General features: G+C 38.9%; 2 protein-coding genes across 3 annotated transcripts in view; one reads left to right on the top strand and one right to left on the bottom strand.

Annotated features, from left to right (window-relative positions):
• COL10A1 (collagen type X alpha 1 chain) overlaps window positions 1-3,183 on the top strand; it is a 39,938-nt gene extending 36,755 nt beyond the window's left edge. For both annotated transcript variants that reach the window (XM_026844051.1, XM_026844052.1), the window contains one exon: window positions 1,187-3,183. In XM_026844051.1, coding sequence (XP_026699852.1) covers window positions 1,187-3,081 — 1,895 coding nt within the window. In that variant the 3' untranslated portion in view covers window positions 3,082-3,183. The remainder of the gene's footprint in view (window positions 1-1,186) is intronic.
• A 3,425-nt stretch (window positions 3,184-6,608) lies between these two features.
• On the bottom strand, window positions 6,609-17,429 carry NT5DC1 (5'-nucleotidase domain containing 1). The gene is made up of 7 exons (XM_026844519.1): window positions 17,424-17,429; window positions 17,008-17,099; window positions 15,291-15,362; window positions 13,701-13,807; window positions 12,234-12,313; window positions 8,513-8,594; window positions 6,609-6,715 (listed from the first exon to the last, which is right to left on the bottom strand). The coding sequence occupies exons 1-7, from the start codon at window positions 17,427-17,429 to the stop codon at window positions 6,693-6,695; spliced, it is 462 nt and encodes a 153-aa protein (XP_026700320.1). The 3' UTR covers window positions 6,609-6,692.
• Between the last annotated feature and the right edge of the window lie 1,446 nt (window positions 17,430-18,875).

Raw genomic sequence — 18,875 nt, 5'->3', positions numbered from 1 at the left:
TTTTTTTTTTTTTTTTTTTTTTTTTTTTTTAAAATACAGTGTGTACAAGAAGAGTTTTCTTCCTCCTTCTCATTTTTGTTTCAAGACTAACCACAGATTGGAAAAAGAAATTTATTATGTAAGAGACAGTAGAAGAGCCAGTGCATAAACTTTCATATATACACACACATACAAACTGCTCTCTTTGTAAGAGACCAAAACGTGCATTTTAGCTGATCCAGTTGTTGATCAATTATCAATCATTTCTAAAAAAGCATCAAACAGAATATGGTAGCATCATAAGAAACAAAATTCAGGTTCTTTCTAAATCCCTGTTTTTATTTTTAAAATTATTTCTTAAATTAATATTCATCATATAATGATGAATCATATAAAGCTGCCAGTTGCTGCAAACTACTGAAGCAGTCTCCCAATATCCATGTTAATCCTGTCTATAACGTCCCACAAATCTGCATCCTAATTCCAACATGAAGCTGCAAGCTCTCAAAGCGCACAGAAAACTAAACAGTAAGCTTGTCTGTTTAGATCTCGATTTGTGACATTTGGTTAAGTGGCTCCACCTGCTGTTTTTATAACTAAGAAAATGAAGTATTATAAAAAAAACAAAATAGTGACAGAATTCTGACTGCAGTAAGATGAATTATCAGTTGTGATCTTGTCACCATGTAAAATTTTTATGACGAACAAAAATCTTTAAGACAGTATTTTAAAATATAACATTCACATGTTTACCAAAAAAAGAGACCTCTTTTGAAAGCAAGAGAGAAAAAGACAAAAATCTCACAGAAAAGCAGGAAGCTTTCTCCAGTATCATTTATCATCAAGATGCAAGTCTGATCACTCACTAAATTGTTTACCTTGTTTTTTTTCCCCTTCCTCAACAGCTTGCATCTACTTGCACAGCATCTTTCAAACTCTCTGATAACTCTAAATATACTGAAGCCAAATAAAATTCGTGGCCTTATAGCTCATAACACAACTCCATCAAATTTGCACTTGTTACTTTTAAAAGCTCTGAGACACTTTTGCTCTGAAAGTCAGGTTCTCAGTAACCAAACACAGTATTAGAAACTTGACTTCTATGCGGTTCAAGTTAAGATAACCCTTCACACATTTCACCACCATGCTACAAGTCTGCAAATCTGTTACATCTGCCCTGGTTGACCTGTTTTTCTCTCTCTCACAGGTGTGCAGATAAGGGGTGAACAAGGACCCCCTGGTCCCCCAGGCCCCATTGGACCAAGAGGACAACCAGGTCCTGCAGGAAAGCCAGGGTTTGGAAGTCCTGGCCCCCAAGGCCCCCCTGGTCCCCCAGGACCACCTGGATTTTCTGCGGTTGGAAAGCCAGGCATGCCAGGTCTACCAGGAAAGCCAGGAGACAGAGGACTAAATGGTGAGAAAGGAGAAGCTGGACCTGTTGGGCTCCCAGGAGCAAGAGGTCCACAAGGACCCCCCGGCACTCCCGGCCCTGCAGGACTGTCTGTTCCTGGCAAACCAGGACCACAAGGCCCTCCAGGAGCTCAAGGACCGAGGGGCCTCCCTGGGGAGAAAGGAGAACCAGGTATCCCTGGTATAAATGGACCAAAAGGAGAAAATGGATTTGGCATTCCAGGCCGCCCAGGTAGCAGAGGTCTTCCAGGCCCACAGGGACCCCGGGGCCTCCCTGGTCCTGCTGGGGTAGGGAAGCCTGGCGAAAATGGTCTTCCAGGTCAGCCAGGGATGAAAGGTGACAGAGGTTTACCAGGTACACCTGGAGCAGCTGGTATCCCAGGTCCCCAGGGTCCCCCAGGAGAGCCCGGAGAAGCAGGCATTGGCAAGCCTGGGCCAATGGGACCACCAGGAGCAGCAGGCATCCCCGGAGCAAAGGGACACCCTGGACCTGCAGGTTTGCCTGGATCCCCAGGTCTTCCAGGATTTGGAAAGCCAGGATTGCCAGGGATGAAGGGACACAGGGGGCCTGAAGGTCCTCCTGGCCTTCCAGGACCTAAAGGAGACCAAGGCCCAGCTGGTGTGCCAGGAGAACCAGGGCCTGCTGGGCCACCAGGGAACATGGGCCCTCAAGGACTCAAAGGCTTGCCTGGTGAGAATGGCCTACCTGGGCCCAAAGGCGACACGGGTCCTGCAGGCCTCCCGGGACTCCCAGGGGCCAAGGGTGAACGAGGTCTACCAGGATTAGAAGGGAAGCCAGGATACCCAGGTGAGCAGGGTCTTGCTGGTCCTAAGGGACACCCAGGTTTCCCAGGTCCAAAAGGCGACACTGGCCATGCTGGGCTACCTGGCCTGCCCGGTCCAGTAGGTCCACAAGGAGTTAAGGGAGTGCCAGGGATCAATGGCGAGCCAGGCCCCCGAGGGCCTTCGGGAATACCTGGGATCAGAGGCCCCATTGGCCCCCCTGGCCTACCAGGAGCCCCCGGTGCGAAAGGTGAGCCAGGAGCACCAGGACTCCCAGGCCCAGCAGGTATTTCTACTAAAGGCTTAAGCGGACCCATGGGACCGCCCGGACCCCCTGGGCCTAAAGGCAACACTGGAGAGCCTGGTTTGCCAGGCCCCCCAGGTCCTCCTGGTCCCCCCGGCCAAGCTGTAGTCCCACAGATGCCTGAAAGATATGTTAAAGCAGGAGAGTCTCGGGAGCTATCGGGAATGTCCTTCATAAAAGGAGGAGTAAACCAAGCTCTTACAGGGATGCCAGTGTCTGCTTTCAGTGTCATCCTCTCAAAAGCCTACCCTGGAGCAACAGTACCCATCAAATTTGATAAAATCTTGTACAATAGGCAACAACACTATGACCCCAGAACAGGAATCTTCACCTGCAGGATCCCTGGACTGTACTATTTCTCCTACCATGTACATGCAAAAGGAACAAATGTTTGGGTTGCACTCTACAAAAATGGTTCCCCACTCATGTACACCTATGATGAATATAAGAAAGGATACCTTGACCAGGCTTCTGGCAGTGCTGTCATCGATCTCATGGAGAACGATCAAGTATGGCTCCAACTGCCCAATTCAGAATCTAATGGTCTCTATTCCTCTGACTACGTTCACTCTTCTTTCTCAGGCTTCCTCTTTGCTCGTATCTAACAACATTCAACTTACACTGTCCTGACGCTCTCTCCTTCAGACCATTTTAACTGGGTGCTGATCTGATTTGTCATTAACATGTCACGCAACTTCAATTTTGCAACTGAAATGGAGGAGGGAGTGAGAAGGTAGATGAGATTTGTTCAAACCTAGTAGAATAATATTCTATGTTTTTAGAGAATTGTTGTAAGAAATGTTTCAAATGATGATCAATTCTCCAACTGATTGCAACATTAAAATTTTATGAATTAATGTAATGCACCAGCCTCTTTTTTTTTTTTTAAGAAAATAAAAATTTCTATCACTTCTCATAACACAAAGTAGTCAATTCAGACTCTAAATCATACTTTACTATACTTGAATTAACTGAAGGTATTATTCAAAATAAATAGTCTCAGATACTCCACAGTCATCACAACAGCTGGATAATATGCTACAGGAACATTTTGCTATCTGCCAGCTTCATCTTTAAACTATCAAACAGGCATCACGAAAATAACTCTAATGCAGTGTATACCATGTCAATGTTTTAATTTAGTTCCACTTTTCTTATTAATTAATAACTACTTGTTACAGAAGATGCAAGACTTGCACAATATGAAAAAGTAATCACATTTGAAGCCTAGAAATCCACTTAGCTTTGACGCACATTTTTTAATTTGCAGCAACAAACTAATTCAATATTTTTTAAGCTCCTAATATTCTGTAAAACTACAATGTTCAGAATATCGTAAAACAACTATCACGAGATCCAAACATTAAGAACATATCTTGTGAGCATGCAGATGCTCACAAAATCCTAACAGCTTTACCAACCCAAAATTGGAGACAACTTTGGCACTGATTTTCTCTGAACAGTTCATTCCCACAAAACAAAACAAAGTAGGGAATATGTTTTACGTATATAGTGAATTTATCAGATGACAGTAATTAATCAGTAGATATAATCATATTTACCATACCTACATACACTCATGTCTTACAAACATTAGACATTAATCTGTTATGGCACTATGAAAAGTTAATGGTGCTTATAAATTATGAAACTATAATAGTTCACACATTTTTTTTCCAATTACAGTTACCATTCATGTGCTCTAAAACTATCTTACACATCAAGATCTTATCAACTCTTAAATGATTATTTTTAGCTTCTTTTTTTAAAACAGAAGTTTTTAATCAACTTGCACTAAAAGTACATAGGCCTATGTTTAAAAGTTTTGTGATATTACCATTTGTTCATGAAAGCAGAATCTGCTTGTTATGTTGTATACATAAACAGCAATTTCTTAAGTACCTGATAATACACTGGGATTAATAAAAAAAAAGCGAGGACACCTTTAGGTTGATTCATCATTAGCAAAACTATATAATGTTTTGAAAAACTGTAAAGAGCTACCAAGAACTTTGCAGAATTGTTCTTTCTCTCCTTATTAAGTGCTGCTGGATAAGGAAGCCTGTGGTTTTAGGCTATACTTCGGTAAAATAATAAATGCTTAAGTAGAGAGTGTAACATGAGATCTGCTTATTTTAGCAGCCAAGTAGACCTAGGCAAGCAAATTGGTACTACTGTTATAAACACTGCACACAAATGTTTGTACAGAAATAACACAGTGCAGTACCACCAATTTGTAAGTAGCAATCCTGTGATACTTTTCTTTCAAGCCAAAACAAAACTCATGACACTTGAGTCTGAATTGTCTATTCCCACCTTCTTATCTTCCTGTTTTAGGCCAAACATTAATTACAGATATCTCTTAATAATTATCTCTTTTTTGCACTGAAAATGTTTTCCTATGCAGTCACTTGCATTAGTTCGACAGCACTTTCCAGTATTTAAACACAGCATGTGCTGCTCCCCATACATTCAAACAATCTGGCACTTTTGTTTCAGAAACAAATAGAGGGACTGGGTACAGGAACTGGAAAATACTGCTCAATAGTTGTAAAGTTTCTGGTTAATTGCTTTACATATGAAATGTATGCCAAAGCACATGTTTAAAATTGTTGGAGATGCTTGGTGCTCAGCAGTACATTACTGTCCTGTGATTCCAATTAACTAGTCTCTGCACAAGGCACTGGGCCCAGAAAATATTCTTAAAAGCACAGTTCACTAATCCTTATCAATCACTCACATTAAATCAGGTTTTGTCCTTTAAAATCTTTGTTCCTTGAATTTATGAAGTCTCTGCTGCCACATTAGCCATGACCTTTTTACTTCCAGAATGAAATATAATTTTATGAACTGATTGAAAATATTACAAATATATCATTTGCACTATATAACCACCAGTGCTCTGGTTTTCAGAAGTATCAGGGAAATTACAGGGAAATACAACCATGGAAGAGAGAGAAAGTAGCCCTTAAGAGAAATTTTACAAAATTCTGCTTTAAGATGTTATATGAGGCAACTTCGTCCTGCAAAAACTACTGATTTTTCTGTCAAAAAAATCACTAGATCTGAAATTTCTCACATGGAAATAATTATACAGTACTTCAAGCCCTCATTACTCCTCTGAAGACAAAATGTTGTTTCCATAATGTCTTGTGGACCTCTGTCCACATATTCATATGGGGTAAAATACGTTGCCACGTGACGTTTCCTTTAAAAATGCTCTTTACTAACTCCTATAGAACACAGACTAAATGAAACACATACAAAGTAATATTTATCACCTTAAAGTTGCAAAATAGTCCAGTAATAAGTTAAAAATTTGCAGAAAGGACTCTCAAGTAATTTAATGCTCAACTCGGGTAACAATTGCAGAGGGCATTCTGGCAGGTAAAAATTACCATTTTGCAAATACAACTATTTGTGTTTATTGCTATCTGACATCATGCTTTTCTGACTGTATTGTTTAATAGATTCTCTCTTTTTTTTTTTTTTTTTTTTTTTTTTTTGAATAATACAAGACCATCATTCTGGAACCCTCTTTTCATCTGCAAGAGTCAGTTTTTCACTTCTTTACAAGTAGACAAGTGGGTTAATATTCTTCATTAAGCTGAGTCAGAACAATCATGCCTACCTGAAAGAACCATCCAAAACCAATATCGTAGGGCAATTATCTAAGGCAATTACCATAGCTAAGACAATGAAAGGCAAAATCCACCAGACACCTGATTATGATCAAAGAAATCATGTGAAAAAGAGAAGGGACATAGAGAAACAAGGGCATACTGACAAACCAAAGTGAACTACAAACACTTAATGGATTTCAAAAATTAAAACAGTCAGTCGTTCTGCTCCATCACTGACAATGGCACTACTAAGACAGCATTTCAACTTGGGAACTTTGTGTCTCCTCTACTGACCACTTCAGTGTGCTTTTGAAATTTTACCTTGACTAGCTGTTAATGACCACTGCTTTTCTCTGAAGGGTTAAACCCTCTACAAGGCATCGAGGGCATGGAGTTAAGTCAAGAGGCTGTGGTTTTCAGGCCAGGCTCTGGGCTAAGAAAGATGGTGGGGCTTCCTGGTATGTAGATGTTGGGCTGGAGTCAGGTTTAGGAGTTTCCTCAGGAAGGTCTATTAAGCTTGCAACCGAGGTAAAAAAAAAACCAAAACAACCAAAACCTCTTTGGCACAAACTTGTGACAGAAGATTAGTACCATTATTCTAATTTCACAGAGGAACCTGAAGAAAAAAAGAGATAAGCCATGGGAATATCACAGTTAAGTGATACAGGAAGATACTACTTCTGCTCTTCTGACTCCCTGTTCAGTGCTTCATCTACTGGACCATATTATTAAAAGGTAAATAACACCGCTATGAAGCCTTTCAAAGTGACGCATGACAGAGCGTAGCACCTCTGTGTATTAAAATATTTAAGTAGTGTATACAATCTACACTGTTTCACTTCTGATTTTACAGAGCTTTATCCAATATAACTCATGCCTACCAGTTACTATGTTTTGTTATATTTTCAATGCTGTTGTGCATGTGCCTCATGACTTTTATAACAGAGAATGAGGTGTATTAAATTAGGTACCAATTCTGATAGGAGTTAGAAAGGATTAACTGTATCACACATCTGTTTGCGGATTCCATGCTTACATATATATACCTGATAGGTAGGTATATGCATGAACTTACACACGTACGCACCAGCAGACACTCATATATAAATAAAACCAAGCAATTATTTATATGAGTTCAAGGATCAGACTTTAATTTTTGTTTGATCTAATTAATTTGCAAAGAACACTTTAAAAAACTATTCTTTTTGCCAAATACTGCATGATCCACACCTTTTAAAACAAAGAGCTTTCACAATCTGAAAAAAGACTTTTGTTAAAATAGTTGTAGTTGATTAGGGTTCGTTTAATGTCAGCAGAAAAAAATGGATAAATTTACTCAACTTATGCATGAGTGCCTAGGGGAATTCTTAACTACCAGTCACACTCCAAGCTCCAGTGGAAACACAAGACAAACAACCAAAACATTTCAGGAGTGTCATCTTCTCTTTTACAATATGCATCCTGACATCAACTTCTATTTCTGTTTGGAACCTCTCAGGCAATTCTGTCAATTACATTTGAAAGGAATATAGAAAGTAGTAGAGCTAAAGGTAAGTTTTAAGAAAGACCAAACTACATCCATGCCAAATGAACACTGCCTTAAACAGAGGTAATTCTATTGGAAAATACTGTCAGCAAAATGATACAGAATTCTGAACTGAGCTGCATATAATCTTTCTACCAAAAAATAGTTTAAAATAATTTCAATTAACTGTGTGCACACACAAGACTGTTAGCGTTTATTATCAACTTATTTTATATGCCTAATAGAAACTCAGAAGTTAAATCTGTGAAAGAATTAAATTAATTTCTAGCTGAAGGGCATCTAAGATGCTTTCCAATTCTAATTTATATTACAGTATTATAAAGTTGGCTTTGTGTGGAGAAAGGCTATTGTTAAAAAAGAATCCTCTGCAATTTTTATTAACTTTATAATAAAATAACAATCTCCTCCCTACTGTGTCAATACTACATGAGGAATTCCAATCAAAACTAGAGCGCTAAAGAAAATCATCAAGTATTAGTTTGCACTTTTTTTTTTTTTTTCCACAATGCATTTCTGATTTTAGTTAGGATTACAAGAACATAAGGAACACCACCAAAATACAGATACAGAATGTCCATATTACCATACCAATCATGGTAAGAAACCATTTTTCCTCTAAATTCAGTGAAGCAGCACATCACAAGTGTTATTAAAGACAGCAAAAGTTTTAGGTAAATGAAATAGAAATAGTAATGACAAATATGTTCTATTCCAGGATAAACATGTGTCTACTATAAAACTATCTGTAGGCTTGAAAAGTAAAAGCTGTGTTGAGTAGCCTACAGTATACTTGCAAATGTATTTGCTCTGGCAAGCACATGTAATATTTTCAGCTACTACACGTCAGTTTCCAGTGAACCCACTTACCTTTAAAAGCTGTTATTTTATAATTATGCTGGATAGCAGCCACCATGTCCTTCCAGAAGTCATATTTTTTCTGACCATCATGCTGTAAGAGTCAAAAGGAACCTAGTCATTATGTCAAGTATCAGCATTTTTGAGCTTTCATATTGAAACAGTGACAGAAAAGCCATTAATAAACAAAAGTATCTGGAATAAAACAGTCTTAGACAGTAGGGTTCAGGACATTAGGACTCAGTAGTACCCAGCTTAACTTTGGGTAATTGCAGACAAGTTATCTCCCTACTTCAGAAGCTTATGGTGGGGGTGGGAGGAGGAAGGGGAAAGGAGAAAGTATTTGTGAGGAACTCTAAAACGTTATAGCAAGGGGGAGCATTAGACAGAATAACAACTTACTAAATGAGCCATTCCATTGACATTTGGGAAAAAAAGTGCCTAGAGCTGCAGATACTATACTTAATTAGCAGGTTGACATTATCTACATCCTGGCACTTAGATGACCTTCCACCCTCAAAGGTGGAAGAACCCTTCACTATAATTTAGATAATGCTCTTGTGCCAACAACTCCACCCCAAACTTCATATGAAACATTCATACAGAAGACAGGCTGAGCAGCACTGCATTGCATTGTACTCTGAGGACTGCCAAACCCCAGCTCTGGCAGAAGGACATGCAAATACGATCTGTGCTTGTGAACAGCCTCTTGATGTTCCTAGAAAGCTGCCCAGACACAGAAGAGCTCCAGCTGACCTCAGCCACCCTTCCAGCATCTCACCAAGGAAGAAAAGCTTCTCAATCAGCTGAGACTCACAGCACTCTCAAATGTCACAAATTTCATGAGTGCTGAATTAAATAGATGCAATTACATAGCCAGTCAATATTACAGAGCAGAGGATTAGCTACAGAGCCTGCAAGACGTGCTCAGAGTTATAAGGTAACCCAGCAGCAGTAAAGCAGGTGGTATAGCCCCTGAGTTTGTACACCATGAAAAGTATCTTCGTAGTGTTTTTTTTACAAGCTTTCCACACCTATATTAGGATAAATTTCAAGGCAATTGATAACAGGTTTTACAACGTTGCTGCTCTCTGTATCCTGACCACTGTACTGATACCTGAATAATGACCCAATTTGTAAGCATAAAGCATTTTCTAGAGGGAAACATTCAGAAACCGAAAAAAAACCCCACCCCACCTTAACATTGCTAGTCAAAAACATGTAGTTTATATGCACTGAAGTAAACTGCTATTTCATGACTAATCTGCTATGGAGGCTTCCAGAGGAACAGTCCGCCCTTAATTTCACAACCAGCAAGTCACACAAACAGGTCCTTTTGTGCACGACTGACAAGCACTATGGTAGTCTGCTTATCATCCACCAGTTCTGCAGGTTAAGAGCAGGAAAGATACAGTGCTGTGACTCACATTTATTTTTAATCCATTCCTATAGCAAACTACCACAGATATACCTAAAAAGCGAAAAGGTTTCATATATGTCAAACTTCAGTTAGCTGTTAACCAAGGTCATTATTCAAAGCCATGTTTCAGGGATGCTGGGGAGTACCTGTCTAGTGGCAATGACACTAGCACTAACCTTAAGGCATGGATTCAACTGTCCGCTCCCCTTATCATACACATGGCTGACTTGCTCCTTAGTTCAGGGGTTTGGTTTTTTTGTTTTTTTTTTTTCTTTTAAAAATAAATCAGTGCAATGTACTAACAGCTACTCAGAGCTCTGTTTTGAGGACAGATGCATACTACTTTAAAAGTAGGTACACTTCCTTCAAAGCATTTGACCTCAGAGAGACTGAAATATCTGCAAACTAATTTCTTGCAAATCTACAGCCGTTGCATGAGATGCATAAGAAACCAGACTGATTCCCAGAAAGCAGACAGAAAACTCTGTATGCCCATGCAGTCCACCATGATTTTGGTGTGATTATCAAATGTGATTTCATTAGATGAACTATCAAACAAAGCAGTATTTTGTGTAGCTCTTCAATGCGAAGATCCAAAACACCAAGAAGCTCCTCTGCTTTGAAAATATATGAGAGTTCTGGCTCTGGATACAGCAAAAGTAGACTCATTTTTACCAGTGTAGAGCCACCCAGCATCTAACTCATGCTTAAATCCATTATGAAACCAAACCTAGCAGTTCACCCATATGTTTCCAATAGAAAGCTTTCCTTATCCTATAATGTTGTCTGGAAACAGTAAGAAAGCAGCCCTTACTAAACAGGCTCCCAGAACAGGAAACAGAAGCCTCCACTTCCTTATAGAAATGTAGAAGAGAATGTGATGGTTTCTAACCCTTAGGATGCAACATTTAGCAGGCATGGGTGCTAGAGATGTCTACTGTCTCCTTCCTGCCTTCTATCTTTCTCATCCAGCTGATGTTAACCTTCCAGGGAATTACTGTAACCCTCCTGTTGAAACTGGGCCAACACCAAGTAAAATATTTAAGAACTGCTAGTTGATAAAGAGGGTACATGACCCACTTTGGTAGCTCTGTGGATAAACAGCATGGGCTTAATTCTCTCTGGCTGAAGATGACAATGACCCAGGGTCAGTGCTCCAGCTTGTGAACTAGTAACTGAACATGAAAGTTTATAACACACATGCTATGACATGATTTCTCTCCCAATAAGTCGTTGATTTGTGCCAAGTCTAAATTAAATATAAATAAAGTAATACAAATACAGGTGTTACATCTGAGACGGTGTTCTAAACCACAAACAGTTTAGAAGGAGATTAATCAGGCACAAAATTAAGAGGTTAATGGCACATCTGTCCTCAGTGCTACCTGATAAACTAGCTTTAGCTAGCTCTTCAGGCAGCCCTTGGACTTAGGCAGCAATCTACTTGGCATGCTACTTTGGAGGGGAGGCTAAAGCATCAAGTCAGCTGATACCCAAAGGGATCCCAGATACCCATCTCACAGCTCTGAATTTCACTCTGTAGACAAAGTTTAGTATTGGCAATTTTCAGTGCTGCACCGTTTTGGTACCTTTAGCCAGAGGATTACATCAATACTCTTTTGACACCAACCTACTTAGTGTATGAGAAGAACCCTCTTCTACCCTCAGCTGCACACAAGCTAGAGATTCAAGCCTTCTTTAACACAATGAATCAATTAGCATCAAACTTCAAAAGTAGGATTTGGGACATTCTATGTATCTATAAAGCACTGAAAAAAGTTCAAGCACTTGTATTTTCTGCCTTGAGAATTTAACCTATTGTTTTAGCAGAGAATAAAAAAAGGGATACTATTCTAGAGGTGTATTTACATCTGTGTACATAGATCAATATATTTAAGACAAAAAAAAAGTTTAAAAAAGGATAGAATTAACTCATTAACAACCTGCAAATTAGCAAACAGTGTTATTCAGAAGACTTACATTAGATTGAATTCAAATATCATCAATTAAAAGAGATTTTAAGAACTATATTCTGCATATCACAGAGTAAACTTGAAAACAGTGCATTTCTATTTGTATCCTAGTTATTTGTGCCCTCTGGTGGAAGTACATTTATTTTGTACATGCCATGTAGCTCACAATTATCTTTGGAGATAACTAAGTTCAACACGAAAAATTCCAAACAAGAAAAAAGCTGAAGACCTTGATGTTGTTCAATATACTATTTGTATTCATTTAATAATGCATGCAAGAACAGTGGTGGGGGAAGAGAAAGATAATGCAATACTTACTTTCAAACAATCCAGTTCTTACCTGATCTAAGCTGTCCACAACCCTTGCACACAGGAGAGCTCCTGGCAGGTCAAAATAATTATCATACAAATAGTACTGAGCTGGAAAAAAAAAAGTCTGCATTTTTAATCTGTATTGTTTGCTTTAATCACAAATAAAAAAAAATCTCATTTAAATGATAATAGAAGCTCCTATTTGGATTTTACTGGTAATAAGCATTATCTGCTTTCCAATCTTCATTAGCCTTTATTCCCACTTCTGATTCTCATAACTGGCACCTGAAAGTTGTTCATCTATATCAAGGTGGTGAAATTTTAAAAATACATTTTAAGGTTTTAAAAGTTAAGGTGGAAGAGATGGGGGAGAACCATGAGTTTTGAGAGTCAGGACAGCATCACTCAACTCTTCCAAATTATCTATTTCCCTAGCAGTTGAAACACAAAGGATTTGAGAAGCTGAGTCAGAAACATTTGGACAGGTCTTGCATATAGCCTTGTTCTTTGAACAGACATGCTGCAGACAGCTTCTTAGCCCAAGGGGAAGCACGCCCACATTATTATGTGAGCCCCCAAAGCAGAACTAAATAAGGTGGGTACAAATGTCCCCCCAGACTAAGGTCATGTTCAACAACTCTTTCATAGGACTGAAATGATTTAAATGGTGATATTTGAACAATGATATTTCTGGTATTCATGACCTTGTCTGTGCTGCTTCTTAGGTATATTAAAGAACAGGTCAGCAAAACAGGGATTAATCAGAGAGATCAAATGCACTTTTCAATGAATAAGAAAGGCACATTTGTCAATGACCAAGAGAAACCTTGCTCTTCTACCCTATTGCAAAAGATTACCTGCAATTTAGAATAAGCATCACAAACAAGTTTATGTCAGCAAAATCTCAAGGAAAATATCTCCATTACATAGGATAATGCAACTTAACTGAGCACTTTATGTGTATTACTCACAATTGCCAAGATTCAAGTAAAATGGAGAGGAAGCACAGAGCCAGAACACAAACCCACCCATAGTGTCTTCAAAGTGACTCCCATCTTAAAACCAAGAACATTCAATTGCAGGAGAAGGAGCTTTGTTTCCAGACCTGCTCTGTTCTTTGCACCTGAACCTAGGCCTCCAGTAACAGCACTGATGGTAATGAGTCAACAATTAAGAAAAATTTAAGATTTGCCAAATATGTCCTAAATGATAGGTTGGTAATCTCAGTCTACTTCATCAAGGAACAATGTGCCCATCTCCTATAACCAAAACACATTTATAATGTCAGCTCATTTGTCTCATCATTGGTGATATAAATTTAAGTTGAACTCTAGTATTAGAAGTTGAAAATACAAAAAAAGCTCAAAAACATTTACCTATTCCAGTAATTCTCAGCTCAAGTATTTTTAAATATTTGTGGTACGAACTAACAGTATGAGGCACTGAAGGGGTCAGAGCAATTTCAAAGAGCTATAATTTCAAAGAGTATAGCTACCTGAGCGGGAAACCATTCCACTGATCGTATTAAAATGTTTCCACTCCCTCCTTCCAAATGTCTCCAGAAGCTCTTCGGATGTCATGCTCTTTGTACCATGGCTTGCCCTGTTTGATGCATTAAGTTATTCAGAAAAAAAAAAAGGTTGAAAATGGCCAAACTACTCCTTATGCAAAGTAATGCATTGCAACTGAATACCGAGGTGCATGCAAGCTGATCAAAAGCAACTCTCTTTATAACTTAGAAGTTTCCCAGGACCTAAGCTTTTATCATATACATTACAGGCCTTGATAAAAGCCTTACTACACAGAAGTTTGGTTGGCTGGGGGCATGACTACTGTACCTCAGCTGCTAACACAATCATTCTGTATTGCTCGAATGTTCTCAATTGTGTGAGGACACTCGCTATACGTAAACTATCAATATACACTGCACAATAAAACACAGTGCAGAAAGCCTATACATCATTCTGAAGCCTGGTAACATTCACTGAATGCAGGGCAGAACTATGGAAAAGTGCTAGTTTGAGCCTTGCAAGCAGCTGTGTAACACAGAAGTACACACAAGCCTTTTTGGGAATTAAAAATCAACTAGCTTGACCATCTGATTGGGCCCCAAAAGAATGCACACTCCAGTTTTGAAGCAAATGCAAGCAATGCTAGGAGAAGTAATCCTGTGCTACTCCTCCCTTTAATGTGGTATTCCCACTAGTCTTGAATTCTGCATTTAGTAGTCCAAAATCAAGGCACTAAATGAATTTCAGGATACACAGCAGAGACTCACAGGTATTTCTTCCCTTCTTTCAATGAATCTGATTTTCCCTAGCACCTTCAAGCTCCTTCTCCCACATGATATTCAAAAAAAGGTCTATCTTGCACAGTTTTTCATTTTAAAAAAAAAAGGGGGGGAAATGGGATAGTGATTGATATACTTCAGATATATTTACTTATCAGATTCAAAATAGCAGTCTTTTATTTAAGAAAAAAAAATGAAAAGGAGGGACAGAGGAACTAATGATGTACTGAAATAATGACCGAAGGCAAAATACAGCTCTTAAGAGGAAAAAAACCAGGATTTTGAAAGTAAATGTGTCCGTTTCTGTGTTTAACTTGCCTCAGGCTACTTAAATTAGATGTTGTAGGCCTGCAGAATTTTGAATGCTTATGGTACAAAGATAAAAGCACTCCCGTTGTTAGTGTTAGTCATTAGCACTGACTCCAACTCAGTTTACTCACAATCCAAAGAAAAATCTTACTCTGGATCCTAGCAGAACTGGACAAAGAGTACATTGATAACCACTGAGAAGGTAAACTCACTTTAAAGATCAGTATGCCCTTGGAGTCTTAGATGTGAATTAAAAGCGAGATATTCTGTACTAGCAGCCAACATGGAAATATTGCGAAAAGACCACATATGTAACATTGAGAGAAACTGAGCACCACATTATGAAAAAGCAGTTAAACTTTTACATCTAATAAACTAATGTATGCTGAAATTAGTATTTTAAATATTCAGTAAAATTGAGAGATGGCTTTCAGAGGATAAAATTTTGGTCTTTGTTTAACAATATAAACTTATTGTCAGTATTACCTCAAAACTGTTCCATCTTCTGCAAGTTTCAGAAAGTTTCCTTCTTCAATGTCCAACAACAATCCTTTGCAACTAAGAATAATTTTAAGGAAGAAACAATTAATGCTTTCAGAGCTTTATGTCAGTTAAACACAGTAACAGAAACTATACTATGATGCTACACAAAACCAACAAAGTCATAAGCCTTCAAATACTTCCATGTTTGAACAATGCCCTATATACGCAAGTATATTACTACAGTAAGGACTGGATTTCACTTATGTAGCAAATTCCTACTAAATAAATCCATTTCCATTATTCAGTAAGTTCAGTGACTGTTCCTACAGATAAAGTTGAAGAATTAAGGTCCAAATATATAAACAAAGAAATGTGATATTTTCCCCAATTCTATTAAAGAAATGTATTTTTTCTTGGTGGTAACTCCCCTACTTATTATTCCTAGACTGATAACAACAATTATTAAGGGAGAGAGGGGTAGAATATCATTCTAAATGAGGAAACAGAGTATCCAAGGATGTGAAGCAGAAGCACTGCCACACTAGTCCGCACTAAAAAGGTGAAGAGCTGAGAGCGTACGACTTGACAGGAGTTCCCAACTCTCCTGGTAAATCTGTACCTTCCAGATCATTGAATCTACATTCGCTTTGGCTGTTTGAAAAATTAATTCAGAGTTCAGTGGCTAGAATAATAATGAATAAACAAGACTGAAAAAATAATAGCACCTTCATCCTCCATTATAAGGTACCCAAAGGAAAGAAGATATACCATGAAGGCAGTAAGCAAACCCCAGCCTTTCATGAATGACACCTGGGTGAGTAGCACCAATATCAGCACCGCAGGCCTGCAAGTCCGTATTAATGAACCTCCAGCTCCAATAAGGGACCAAGGCCGATATATCTAGATCTCAAAGGATTTCATGCATCAGAAGCCTCAGACTATGAGAAATACAGATACATTGCTAGTGTCATGAAAGTTGAGATCAATCTTGTTGGAAACTGTCCCGTCAAATACTGAATTGTAAAAATAACTGATCAAAACTATTACACAGTAATGCATGCATTATTTAAAAAAAAAATATCCATTTCTCCTACAAACTTCAGTGATCACCTGGCCTTCAAGCCCTCACCTCTGTGGCCTAGGTAACAATCTATTAAAGTTGGAAGATCAGAAATTTATGTTCAAGCTCCTGCTGAGAGACCACTGAGCTTAGAGCAGGAACTTGCATTTTAACCTTCTGCACCACAGCTTTGTGACCAACATGCCAACCAAGGGCTACCTCCTGGCATGTCGCCTTTCCTTGGTTCCTCAGAAGGCTGTTGAGATTGTTCCGCCTTACACAAACAAAACCACATCTATAGAGATAAAAATGACTAAATTCTGATGGCTACTGTAGCCATCAGAATTTACCTTACTTGAATTGAAGGTAGAAGACAAAGAAGATATATAAAATAAGAGAGTAAGTCAGAGTAAAAGGTTTGTGTCTAGACAGCTAGAAGCTAGCTAGGATGCTCAGTTGTCTCTTCAAAATACCATATTAGAAGTATCTCATGACAAATACTTCTTCAAACAAGTATTTAAAACTGTAATTTTGGATTTATCTATTGGGATTGACAATCATTACAACCACCTAATAACAGAAGCTGTTTTCTAAGTTTTGTAGAAGTTACAGCATAAAAGAATTTATGAAGAAAATTTATGTTATTTTCAACATACTCACCAGAAATCTAAGCTGTCTGGAGCTAGAGTCAGTAGGTCTTCATCATAACCCTTCTCTGTTACCAGATACTGGGCAAAACTATCATATATTAGCTACGAACGAAAAAAAACAAACAACAGAGCATTAATTGTATTGAGACCAAAGACATTGCTTCCCTGAAAAGCAGCAAGATGCGAATGTTAGTGCCTTCTAAACTAACTCAAACCAGGGAGCTAGGGGCACTGTCCCACTCACTGCCTCTGCTGCTGGGAATAGTGCCCGAGGGGAATATTTCTGTCACAGCTGGTAAACAGCTCAAGATGTTCACACAGCAGTTCTGGTGCAATGTGTCCTGTACAACCAAGTTCACCTTATTGCCTCTGTGCTTCAAGACTGTTGGGAAACCAAGATGGTAAGTACTTAAAACTAGTCAGTACTTCCATCTCCCCAATCTTTTTTGTTCTGTTTTTTAATTTTAAATGTCACAATTACCAAGACTTAACAAGTGGGTTCCAAACCAACAAACAACCACCCTTAGGGAACATTTAAAAAGTATTCAAAAGGAGCATATTTTGAAGGAAACAGCCAACTACTACATACACTGTTACTATTTTGTTACTAAGTCCAGAAAGAACACTGTTAAACTCTGGTACAACAGTCAGAGCCTTATTAACATAATGTACTAGTAAAATTGTACAAGACGACCTATATATACGCTGCCAGATCCTTAAAAACCATCCAAAAATAGTAATCGCTCTCTTTTTCTCATGGTTCTTTCATTAAAGCTGTTCCCTGGCCTCTGGTTTTTAATTACAAAAGCTGCTCTTGGAATGAATATGAATAACATCTGAGAAAGACTAATATGAAGGCCTACACTAAAAGAGTAAGAACTGTACCTTCAGCTGTGCCTGTCACTCTTTTAAAACATTTTTTATTTCCAATAGATAAGGAAGCATGCAATAGGCATGTGTCAGTCTGCCTCTGTGTACTGTGAGAAGATGAAGAGTGAACCAAGTTTAATAAATGTTTTTGGGTTTTGCTCTATTTTGTTTCTTAAAATTCTTCTAGTTATCAACTGTCTAATGTCTGCCTTCATCAGACAAAATTCTTATCAGTAAGAACACGTCTGTGTAAGATGTAATGTGTGTATGGCATAACAGAAAGAACATGGAAGGTGTGCCTAGAGTTGTACAGTTTCCAGGAGGAACTTAAGAACACATACATTTTATAACTTGCTGCTGCTGAACCCTCTTTTTGTAAGGAAGATGCCTCTAAAAAAAGTAACTCACAGCTAAGGGAAGCAATGCAATTTTTCAACACAAGGGCACACTGAACCATGCGCTGCGAAATGTACTGTAGGTGAATGGAGCCAAATAAAATGGGAGTGGAACATCATGAGCATCCACGACAGAAGACAGCTCCGTGGCGAAGTCTCGGCATCAACAGCAAAGGGAGAATCAATGAAAGATTATCAGGGAGTTCAAAGTGAGCCCGTCAGAAAAAAAAAAAAAAAAAAAAAAAAGGGCCAAGGGCGGGAAGGCAGAGCACATGGGAGTAGCTCCTCTCCGTAAGGGACAACAGCGCGAAGAGATGCTGAGTGCCTTTAAGCTCGACGATTTATTTTAAGCAGCAGGAAGTTTGCAGAGGTCGCCGGCCCAAAGTGCTGCGGGCTTCTAACTCTGCAGGACCTTCAGATATGGCGGGAAGGGGAGGGGGGGCTCTACCTTTTCTCAGAGCCGCTGCAGCTCTGAAAGCACTCAAGAAGCACCGTTTTCACGGAAGAAGACATGGCCGTCCCCTTCGCTCGGGCAGAGGCCTGCCGGGGATGCGGCGGCGGGACACGCGCTTGCGTTTCTCTTTTGAGGCTCCTCCACGGGTACGTGAGCCGG

Source organism: Athene cunicularia, assembly GCF_003259725.1.
Source record: "Athene cunicularia isolate RWA chromosome 3 unlocalized genomic scaffold, athCun1 chr3_part1, whole genome shotgun sequence".
Classification (NCBI taxonomy): domain Eukaryota; kingdom Metazoa; phylum Chordata; class Aves; order Strigiformes; family Strigidae; genus Athene; species Athene cunicularia.
The sequence above is the reverse complement of the archived record's forward strand: the minus strand, read 5'-3'. Positions and strand labels throughout refer to the sequence as shown.